This window comes from Nerophis ophidion, linkage group LG15, assembly GCF_033978795.1.
Source record: "Nerophis ophidion isolate RoL-2023_Sa linkage group LG15, RoL_Noph_v1.0, whole genome shotgun sequence".
Lineage (NCBI taxonomy): Eukaryota > Metazoa > Chordata > Actinopteri > Syngnathiformes > Syngnathidae > Nerophis > Nerophis ophidion.
In genome coordinates, this window is record NC_084625.1 from 1874496 (window position 1) to 1886995 (window position 12500).

At 34.1% G+C, this 12500-nt stretch overlaps 1 protein-coding gene across 9 annotated transcripts in view; it reads right to left on the reverse strand.

Annotated features, from left to right (window-relative positions):
* LOC133569078 (rho GTPase-activating protein 12-like) overlaps window positions 1-12500 on the reverse strand; it is a 124395-nt gene that overhangs the window by 33772 nt on the left and 78123 nt on the right. For 4 of the 9 annotated variants that reach the window (XM_061921219.1, XM_061921218.1, XM_061921215.1 and 1 more), the window contains exons 4-7: window positions 9125-9277; window positions 8951-9031; window positions 7390-7512; window positions 45-119 (exon numbers count right to left, since the gene is read on the reverse strand). In XM_061921219.1, the coding sequence (XP_061777203.1) occupies window positions 45-119; window positions 7390-7512; window positions 8951-9031; window positions 9125-9277 (432 nt within the window). The remainder of the gene's footprint in view (window positions 1-44; window positions 120-7389; window positions 7513-8950; window positions 9032-9124; window positions 9278-12500) is intronic. The other 5 variants (XM_061921220.1, XM_061921216.1, XM_061921221.1 and 2 more) reach the window with 3 other exon arrangements.

Here is a 12500-nt window from a genome sequence, read left to right on the forward strand (position 1 = left end):
GCCGCAGTGTCTGAGGATGAAGCAGTGCATGCTGGGATACTAACAGTGGAGAAGTGCTTAGGAGATGATGGGCAGGAGTCGGAGTCAGGAGAGCTGTGCTTGGTCGCCAAGGTGCAGTCCTAGCAACGAGAGGCGGGACATGATGAGTTCCGACCACCAGAGCGGTCTCTCCGGGAAACAAAACGTCGCCAGGAAACAATTCACGTAAATTCATTTTTGGCCAATCAAATTTGTCTGTGGGCGGGGCTCAAACGCACAGTCAACTGTTTGATTAAAACTGAGGTTTGTTTTGAGCAGGAACAACAACATCATTAACTGTAGCTCAGACCTACTTCCTGTTCCTGTCTGCACCCCTAAGCCTTCTGGGTATTGTAGTCTATTGACATTTACATGTATAGCATTTATTGACCCAGTAAGATCATTAAAACACTGGGATATTGCTTGTAGTGGATTTGACTTTTTTTTTTATATTTAAATGTATTATTGTAGCAACGTGGTTGTTAAAGTTAAGGATTTTGGTGACTTTCTGATCATTTGTGAGGGCACCAAAGGCCCTGATGTGTATGCAGGACAGTTGAGCTTGTCTTTGCCGTTTTGTTATGTTTATTTGATATACATTATTGTGTAGCACTTTAAATTGTTTTGAAGTGCACAAACCTTCACTAAAATATGACTTTTGTCCAGGTTGGAACCGATTATTCCAGATTTTCTTCACGATACAAGCTTTTCTATTACGAACCCGTTTGAGAACCAATGTAGTTTGTAAATGGAGGTCCTGTTGCACGTGTTGTAAAGCCTTTACATGCTTTTTGTGTCCCTGAGGACTTCACGCCCGGCGTTGAGATTCCCTACTTCGCTGGGCTGACTTTGAACACACCACAGTCAAAGCCAGGGGGTTGCCAGATGTCTCCATCTCACCAATTAAACTTGCCGCTCAAACGTCGACTAACTGATCAAAACATTTTTTCTTTCTTGTGCGGACAAAGCAAGAAGGACAAAATATCAACTATTTATTGATGAAAGTAAACATTCGTCGTCCTCCCGTCAGACCGACTTCCTGTTCCCGTCTACAGTGCTAAGCCTTCTGGGTAATGTGGTATATAAAGACTTACTTCCTGTATTTATACATTTATATATCCAGGCTAAGAACTTATTTTCATTTGCAATGCTGACCTGATCTGCCATGTACAATCGCTGATGCTAATCATTAGCTTATATATGGCATTTCCAATGTCAATTAGCATCGAGCTAAAACATTTGTTTTGAGGCATTTCTCTTATGTTGCAATTTCACGGAAAATATTTTTTAAAATTAATTTAAGTTATTTTTTTTGCATGTTCTGATGCCAATTACTTCACATCAAATATTACAATTTGAAATATTTTTTGTGGAAAATATTGCATATTTTGTGTGTTTACCATAAAAAAAATGTTTATCTGACAAAAATGTCAACTTGATCTGAAGTTGATGGATATTTAAGTGTTGAAAGTGACTTATTTTTGATCACTTTTATGAGCGGGACCCTTTTGGATCCCGGATAATTTTTGTGGGATTTTTTTTTACTAATCATTGCTAAAAAAAATTATAATATTGAATCAAATTCAATGTTGTTATGAATTATTGACATATTTAAGGCTCCAATTATTTCACATCAAATATTTCACTATTAAATGTTTTTTGTGGAAAATATTGCATATTTTGTGTGTTTGCCATAAATAACAATAATTTATATGACAAAAATGGCAAAAAACAGATTAAATTTTACATTTTTTAATACATTTTCTATTTTTTTTTAACTAGATCTGAAGTTGATGGATATTTAATTGTTGAAAGAGACTTATTCTTGATCACTTTTATGAGTGGGACCATTCTTCTGGGTAATGTGGTATATAAACACTTACTTCCTGTATTTATAAATTTATATATCCGGGCTAAGAACTTATTTTCATTTGCAATGCTGACCTGATCTGCCATGTACGATCGCTGATGCTAATCATTAGCTTATATATGGCATTTCCAATGTCAATTAGCATCGAGCTAAAACATTTGTTTTGAGGCATTTCTCTTATGTTGCAATTTCACGGAAAATATTTTTTTAAATTCATTTAAGTTATTTTTTTTGCATGTTCTGATGCCAATTACTTCACATCAAATATTCCAATTTGAAATATTTTTTGTGGAAAATATTGCATATTTTGTGTGTTTACCATAAAAAAAAAAAAATTTATCCGACAAAAATGTCAAAAAACAGATAGAATCTTTTTTCTTTTTTTTTTCAACTTGATCTGAAGTTGATGGATATTTAAGTGTTGAAAGTGACTTATTTTTGATCACTTTTATGAGCGGGACCCTTTTGGATCCCGGATAATTTTTGTGGGATTTTTTTTTACTAATCATTGCTAAAAAAAATTATAATATTGAATCAAATTCAATGTTGTTATGAATTATTGACATATTTAAGGCTCCAATTATTTCACATCAAATATTTCACTATTAAATGTTTTTTGTGGAAAATATTGCATATTTTGTGTGTTTGCCATAAATAACAATAATTTATATGACAAAAATGGCAAAAAAACAGATTAAATTTTACATTTTTTAATACATTTTCTATTTTTTTTTTAACTAGATCTGAAGTTGATGGATATTTAATTGTTGAAAGAGACTTATTCTTGATCACTTTTATGAGTGGGACCATTCTTCTGGGTAATGTGGTATATAAACACTTACTTCCTGTATTTCTACATTTATTTATCCAGGCTAAGAACTTATTTTCAATTGCAATGCTGACCTGATCTGCCATGTACAATCGCTAATGCTAATCAGTAGCATGCAAATGGCATTTCCAATTTTTAACGCCGACCTAGCAATTCCATGTTAGAGATGTTGAAGTGTGATGATCATCCCTCAGCCAGATCTCAGTTACCAACAATCGCTCTCAACAGTTCACACATGTTCTTAATGAGCAGGGGTAAATTGGACTAGGAATGTCAAATGCTTATTGTGTTTAATCAGATTAATCACATTGTGGATTAATCAGGATTAATCGCAGGTGATTACTGGCTTGCATAAATAAAATGTGCAGAAGAAAAGACGCCAATATCTGTACACAAATGCAGTTTTACCGTCAGAATGTCGTGCAGGAACGTTTTACTTGAACGCCTGTCACTTATTAGCACAAAAACCGAGAACAGTTTTATGTAAAGTTCTTCAGGACGTGTTTCGAACCACCAGTCAGAGTCTCTTCACTCGCTTCTGGTCACATGACTAACTGTACAGCTGGTAACGTCTCACACACGCTCAAAATAAATTGCATGATGAATGAATTAATTAGTGTGTAACATGAGTCATGCCATGACTGTTGGGATTAATCACAAGTTAACTCGTTAATTTGACAGCCAGAGTTGGGACGTGAAAAAAGTTCAAGTGTAAAACAAACACGGAGAATGTCAGCCGCTTGTGGACGACAACAAGGAAGACTTTGGTGGGGATTATTTTCGTCATTACACTGTGCTGTACTATACTGTACTGTAATTATCATTAAAATAGTACAGCAATTTGGCAATGAGATCTGAGTCTTTGTGTTTATTATTATTAGTATCATTATTATTATGTAATTATAATTAAAAGAGTACAGTAATTTGGTAATGAGCTTTAAGTATGTGCTTTTATTATTATTATATATATTATTTTATTATAATTAAAGGAGTACAGCAATTTGGCAAAGAGCTCAGAGTATGTTTTTTATTACTATTATAATTATTATAATATATTATTTAATTATAAACAAAAGAGTACAGTAATTTGGCAATGAAGTCTGAGTCTGTGCTTTTATCATCATTTTTATTATTATTATTATTATTTAATTATAATCAAAAGAGTACAGCAATTTGGTAATGAGCTCTGTTATTATTATATTTATTATTTAATTATGATTAAGAGAGTACGGGAATTTGGCAATGAGCTCTGAGTCTGTGCGTTTATTATTATTAGTATCATTATTATTATGTAATTATAATTAAAAGAGTACAGTAATTTGGTAATGAGCTTTAAGTATGTGCTTTTATTATTATTATCATATATATTATTTAATTATAATGAAAATAGTACAGGAATTTGGCAATGAGCTCTGAGTTTTTGCGTGTATTATTGTAGAATTATAATTAAAAGAGCACTTTCATTTTGCATTGAGCTCTGAGTCTGTGCTTTTATTAGTATTATCACACATTATTTAATGACAATTAAAAGAGTACAGCAATTTGGCAATGAGCTCGGAGTCTGTGCCTTCATTATTATTATCAATATTATTATCATTATTATTAAAAGAGTACAGTCATTTGGCAATGAGCTCTAAGTCTGTGCTTTTATTAATATTATTATTACAATTATGCATTATTTAGTTATAATTAAAAGAGTACAACAATTTGGCAATGAACTCTGAGTCTATGCTTTTATAATAAATATATAGATAAATAAATAGATTATTTATCTGTACAGTAATCTATTTATTTATTTATATATATTTATTTATTTTATACATATATATATTATTTATAAATATTTATTTAATAATTTATGCACCTTTTTGCTTTTTTTTTTATCCTGCACCACCATGAGCTTATGTAACGAAATTTCGTTCTTATCTGTGCTGTAAAGTTCAAATTTGAACGACAATAAAAAGGAAGTCTAAGTCTATTATCATTATTATTATTATTATATATATTATTTAATTATAATTAAAATAGTACAGTAATTTGGCAATGAGCTCTGAGTCTGTGTGTTTACTGCCATCTAGTGTCTGCTTTCAATATGTGTGTGCTGTAAAACATAAATGCATTATTTGTGTTCTGATGTTTGTAGTAAAGTTTACAAGCAACAATTGATTATCATCACATGTGTTGTTTTTTAATCATTCTGACTCGCCGTGACCTGGTTTGGTCGACAGTGTCCATAAAGACCTCCAAAAACACCCAAAAAGCACCAAAATGACTTAATAAATCTCCTGACCTGAATATGAAGAATATTGTTATTACAAGCGCTAACACAGACAAACTCATTTTAGTGCTCACTAGCTTATGCTGCTATATTGACATATTGAGCTGCTGCATGGCCTCGGAGTTGGTGAAAGTTCATTATAAATGATATCATGCCTCTCACCTGGATAGTAGAAGGTTGTAGACATAAACCCACAAGTCGGTACACTTTGAACATCTAACTTAGGACCCAAAGGTGGAAAGGACGTTACATTTTTTTTAACCATTCTTAGGATTGTGGTTATTTTCTTCATCTAAACGGGAATATATAAACATCCCGTCAGTCTGTATCCCAGTGAGAGCAGACTTTGTACAGTAAGTGATTGTTGTCTCTCATAAAGTAGTGATTAGTAGTGTTGTTGTTAAACAGAAAACTGAACGTCTGTGAAATTAACACGTAAGCTTAAAATGATCAAAATATGTCAATATTATGTTATTATTACAGCGTGTGTAGAAAAAAAAATACGGAGATTTGTTGATGTTTTAGAGAGCGCCTCCCACTGATCCCATTGTTAGCTGCCTTCTGCTAAGGTTTATTTACGATTTAGAATGCATAGGAGAAGAAAAGGATAGCAAAACTCATGAAACGACAAGTTGACACAATGTTGTTAAAAAAAATGAACTTTTGCCGCAACTTTCTGAACAAACTGCCGCCAGTTGGAGCATTTCAGGAGGCGACATTTGTACAAAAGCGGGTGAAGTCCTGGAGGGACTGCTCAAAAGGTCAAGGGTCAAGTTAGCGGAGCAGAAAGAAGATTGAGTTGCTATTAAAACATCAGAAAAAGATGTTTTGTCAAAGCACACAAAAAACATCCACCAGGGGTCCCCAAACTTCTTGCCCGGAGGACCAGGTTGGGTTAAATGAGTCTAAAGCAGAAGTTCCAACTTATCCACTATAGAGGACTCAAATATTACCACTAAGTTATTATTGATTTGATAGTACTCAATCATGATATCTAACATACTTACAGTTCTTGTCTAATGTTATGAAAACAAGTGTTGATCACAAAGATTAATATTAATTTTACACATAGAACTTAGGCTTAGGTCAGCCTGATTAGGAAAATAAATACTCATCAGACATTCTGCATAAAAAGAGACTCATAGCTAAAAGGAAGACATAACACAAAGACAAATACATTTACAAAAAATATTGTAGTGCTAAAATATATAAACTAAGTAGATAAACACTTTGGTCATCATTTTGGCGCTTAAGAAACATCTCTAAGACTTTATCTCCAGACTTCTTCTGTGTGTTTCATATTGTCGTTGGAAAAGTGGATTACAACTGCAGCCCGCACTGACTACAGATGTTTTTGTGCCTCCCCTATGGTTTAAGAATATACGTTAGGTCAAAAAAAAAAACGCAAGAGGCTTTATCATCCCTACAAGCCTGTTTCGCAGGGACGAGATGGAAAATCTGCGAAACAGGCTTGTAGGGATGATATATATGTTTATATGTATGTATATTTATATATATGTGTGTGTATATATATATATATATATATGTATATATGAATATATATGTATGTAGATATATATATGTATGTGTATATATGTACATATACATACATACATACACACACACATATATATACACATATATAAATATATATATATACTTACTAACATATATATGTATATTTAAATATGTATGTATATATAATATATATATGTATATATGTATATATACATATGTGTGTATATATGTTTATATGTATGTATATTTATATATATGTGTGTGTATATATATATATGTATATATGAATATATATGTATGTATGTATATATATATGTGTGTGTGTATATATGTACATATACATACATACATACATACATACACACACATATATATATATATATATATATATAAATATATATATATATATACATATACACACATATACATACTTTATTTATATATTATTTTTTGTTGTTGTCTTGTCCCCAAAATTTGCAGGCAAAAACTAAATTCTAGCCAAACATTTAATAAAGTCAAATACAAATCAGACAACAAGACTTTTCTAAAGTAAATGTGTACAGCAGATATAGATCATCTACATCAACTACATGACTTATCTGAGTGACAGGACAGATGACAAAAATAAAATATTGTTGTGGTGCCATAGTTTGGGGACCCCTGACATAGCCAGTTAAGTAGAGACCATGTCAGGATTACATAGCTAGTTAAGTAGAGACCATGTCAGGATTACATAGCCAGCTAAGTAGAGACCATGTCAGGATTACATAGCCAGCTAAGTAGAGACCATGTCAGGATGACAAAGACAGTTAAGTAGAAAGCAACAGGAGAATAAAATATGTTTCTGTGTGGAGTGTTCCTAGAGTCCAGTCCTACCTTGTCGTTGAGGTCCAGGACGTAGGTGCTGTGTCTCCACTTGGTGAGCACAATGGGCTCCGGCTCTTTCCTCTCCAGGCTGCGACTCTTGGGGACCTCACCAGACTGAGGGGACGTGTTGTACTGCCAGGGGACAGCAGAAATATATATATATATATGTATATATATATATATATATATATATACCCACTATATTATCAAAAGTATTTGTCCACCTGCCTTGACTCACATATGAAGTTGAAGTGCCATCCCATTCCTAACCCATAGGGGGTCAATATGAGAATTTTGCAGCTATTACAGCTTCAACTCTTCTGGGAAGGCTGTCCACAAGGTTGCAGAGTGAGTTTTAAGCAATTTTCTACCATTCTTCCAAAAGCGCATTGGTGAGGTCACACACTGAAGACCTGGATCTCAGTCTCCGGTCTAATTCACCCCAAAGGTGTTCTATTGGGTTCAGGTCAGGACTCTGTGCAGGCCAGTCAAGTTCATCCCCACCAGACTCTGTCATCCGTGTCTTTATGGACCTTGCTTTGTGCACTGGGGCACAGTCATGTTGGAAGAGGAAAGGGCCCACTCTAAACTGTTCCCACATGGAATTGTCCAAAATATAATTCAAAGGGGGTCAAGCCCAACTCCCGAAGAACAACCCCACCCAATAATTCCTCCTCCATCAAACTTCACACTCAGCCCAAAGCCGTCCAAAATGTAGCGTGTGATTCATCGGTCCAGAGAAGGCGTCTCCACTGCTTTAGAGTCCAGTGGTGATGTCCTTTACACCACTGCATCCCACGCTTTGCATTGGACTTGGTGATGTGTGGCTTAGATGCAGCTGCACGGCCATGGAAGGCCATTCCATGCAGCTCTCTGCGTCCTGTACGTGGGCTAATTGGAAGGTGACATGAAGTTTGGAGCTGTGTAGCAAGTGACTGTGCAGAAAGTCTTTGCACTATGCTGACTTCTCTGTCACTTTACCTGGCCTACCACTTGCTGGCTGAGTTGCTGTTGTTCCCAAATTCGTCACTTTTCTTATCATAAAGTTAACTTTGGAATATTTAGGAGCGAGGACATTTCAGGACTGGATTTGTTGCACAGGTGGCATCCTGTGACAGTTCCACGCTGGAAATCACTGAGAGCGGCCGATTCTTTCACAAACAGTCTCCATGCCTAAGTGCTTGATTTGATACACCGGGCCAAGTGATTAGGGCTTTTCATCATTTGGATGGCTGGACACCATACTTTTGGCAATATAGTGTATATATATATATATATATATATATATATATATATATATATATATATATATATATATATATATATATATATATATATATATAAAAACATACATAAATGTATACATACATACATACACGTGTTGACTTGGGTCATATATACAAATGCTGTGCTGTGTACACTTCAACCCACAATTCATGGTCATGAACCTGAATGACTGACATTGTCCACAAAATGTCAGCAAAGACGCAGCACTTCTACTGTTATATTTCTTATGACAGAATAAGTGCTGTCATAAAAGTGTTGATTATTTGGCATGACAGAACCTGACCTTGGGCAGTTCCCACTCAGACCTGGATCCATCTGCGTTGTAGTAGTAAGGCCGACCTTGTTCGTCCACATGCTTTATCCACTGCAAACACAGACAATGAGTCCATATCACGCCATTGGAAGACTACCAGTGTGTAATAAAGTGTATATATATATATATATATCTATGATGTACCTTCTCGTGTGTGTACTCTGACACGTAGAGTGTGTGTCCGTGTTCATCCACTTCCTCACACCAGCCTCTAGGGGGCGACCCGTACTGACTGTCAGACTGGCTGGAGTGTGTGCTGGGACACACTTCCTCTGACCACAGCAGCTGGGGACCAAACTAGGAAAATATTAATAACTCTCATTTATCAACAATTAAATATCAATAACAAATGTTTATAAACAATGTAACATTACAAACATACGGTTAGGGTCCTGACACGGGTAACATACATACATATTATATATATATATGTATATATATATATATATATATATATATATATATATATATATATATGTGTGTGTGTGTGTGTGTGTGTGTGTGTGTGTGTGTGAGTATGTATATATGTATGTATGTGTGTATATATATATATATAAATATATACACATACATACATATACATATATATATATATATATGTGTGTGTGCATATGTATACATATATGTATATATAGACACATACATATACACATACATACACGTATATATATATATATATATATACACATACATATATATACACATACATACATATATATACACGTACATACATATATATACACGTACATACATATATATATACACATACATACATATATATATATAGATATACACACATACATACATATATACACACATTTATAAATACATATATATATATATACATTCATATATATATAAATATACACACATATATATAAATATATATATATATACATACATACATACATACACACACATACATATATATATATATGAATGTATATATGTGTGTATATATACACACACACATATATATATACATACATATATACACACACACATATATATATACATACATATATACACACACACATATATATATACATACATATATACACACACACACACATATATGTGTGTATATATATATGTTATAAAAAGTACATTAATAAATAAAAATACTATATAAAAGAAAGTATACTATTACATAAAAGTATATTATTAAATAAAAGAAAATATGCTTTTACACAAAAGAAAGTATATTTTAGAAAGTCTACATGTTATAAAAAATTATGTATATTATATAAAAGAAAGTATGTATTATATAAAACAAAGTATATACTATATAAAAGTATGTATATTATTAAACAAAAGTAAATATATTAAATAAAACAAGTACATTATTATATAAAGGAAAGTAGATCATTATTTAAAAGTAAGTTTATTATCATATAAAAGTAAGTACATTGTAAAATAAAAGTAAGCATATAATTAAATAAAAGTATGTTTATTATTAAAGAAAAGTAAGCATGTTGTTATAAAAAATAAGTACAGTATTATTTAAAAGAAAGTATGTTATTATCTAAAAGTAAATCTATTATATAAAATAATGTTTGTTCTTATAAAGAGAAAGTATATTATATAAAAGAAAGTATACACACAAAAGCAGTGAAGTAGTCAGGTTGTGTAAATGCTAAATAAAAAGAGAATACAACAAATCCTTTTCAACTTATATTTAATTAAATAGACTGCAGAGACAAGATATTTCATCTTCACACTGAGAAACTGTCTTATTTTTTTGCAAATATTAGCTCATTTGGATTTTGATGCCTGCAGCATGTTTCAAAAAAGCTGGCACAAGTGGCAAAATAGAGTGAGATAGTTGAGGAATGCTCGTCAAAGTCTTATTTGGAACATCCCACAGGTGAACAGGCTAATTGGGAACAGGTGGGTGCCATGATTGGCTATAAAAGCAACTTCCATGAAATGCTCACTCATTCACAAACAAGGACGGGGCGAGGGTCACCACTTTGTCAACAAACGCCCGAGCAAATTGTTTAAGAACAACATTTCTCAAGCAGCTATTGCAAGGAATTTAGGGATTTCACCATCTACGCCCTGTAATATCATCAAAAGGTTCAGAGAATGCGTAGAAATCACTGCACGTAAGCCATGATATCACGCACCTTGGATCTCTGAAGCGGTACTGCATCAAAAAGACACATCAGTGTGTAAAGGATATCACCACATGGGCTTTGGAACACTTCAGAAAACCACTGTCAGTAACTACGGTTGGTCGCTACATCTGTAAGTGCAAGTTAAAACTCTACTATGCAGAGCAAAAGCCATTTATCAACAACACCCAGAAATGCCGCTGGCTTCTCTGGGCCCGAACTCATCTAAGATGGACTGATGCAAAGTGGAAAAGTGTTCTGTGGTCTGACAAGTCCACATTTCAAAATTGTTTGTGGAAACTGTGGACCAAAAGGTAAAACAAGCATCCAAATTGTTCTGAAGTGAATGTGTTGTAGTCAGCATGTGTGATGGTATGGGGGTGTATTAGTGTGTTGTAGTCAGCATGTGTGATGGTATGGGGGTGTATTAGTGTGTTGTAGTCAGCATGTGTGATGGTATGGGGGTGTATTAGTGTGTTGTAGTCAGCATGTGTGATGGTATGGGGGTGTATTAGTGTGTTGTAGTCAGCATGTGTGATGGTATGGGGGTGTATTAGTGTGTTGTAGTCAGCATGTGTGATGGTATGGGGGTGTATTAGTGTGTTGTAGTCAGCATGTGTGATGGTATGGGGGTGTATTAGTGTGTTGTAGTCAGCATGTGTGATGGTATGGGGGTGTATTAGTGTGTTGTAGTCAGCATGTGTGATGGTATGGGGGTGTATTAGTGTGTTGTAGTCAGCATGTGTGATGGTATGGGGGTGTATTAGTGTGTTGTAGTCAGCATGTGTGATGGTATGGGGGTGTATTAGTGTGTTGTAGTCAGCATGTGTGATGGTATGGGGGTGTATTAGTGTGTTGTAGTCAGCATGTGTGATGGTATGGGGGTGTATTAGTGTGTTGTAGTCAGCATGTGTGATGGTATGGGGGTGTATTAGTGTGTTGTAGTCAGCATGTGTGATGGTATGGGGGTGTATTAGTGTGTTGTAGTCAGCATGTGTGATGGTATGGGGGTGTATTAGTGTGTTGTAGTCAGCATGTGTGATGGTATGGGGGTGTATTAGTGGCCAAGGCATGGGTAACTTACACATCTGTGAAGGCAACATTAATGCTTTTGGAGCAACATATGTTGTTATCATGGACGCCCCTGCTTATTTCAGCAAGACAATGTGGTACAACAGCGTGGCTTCATAGTAAAAGTGTGCGGGTACTAGACTGGCCTGCCTGTAGTCCAGACATTGAAAATGTGTGAAGGCTAAAATATGAGGCAAGAGACTGTTGAACAACTTAAGCTGTACATCAAGCAAGAATGGGAAAGAATTCCTCAGTGTTGTTAAAAGGAAAGGTCATGTAACACACTGGAAAAATGCCTTTTTTGCAATGTGTCGCTGCCATTACATTTTAAG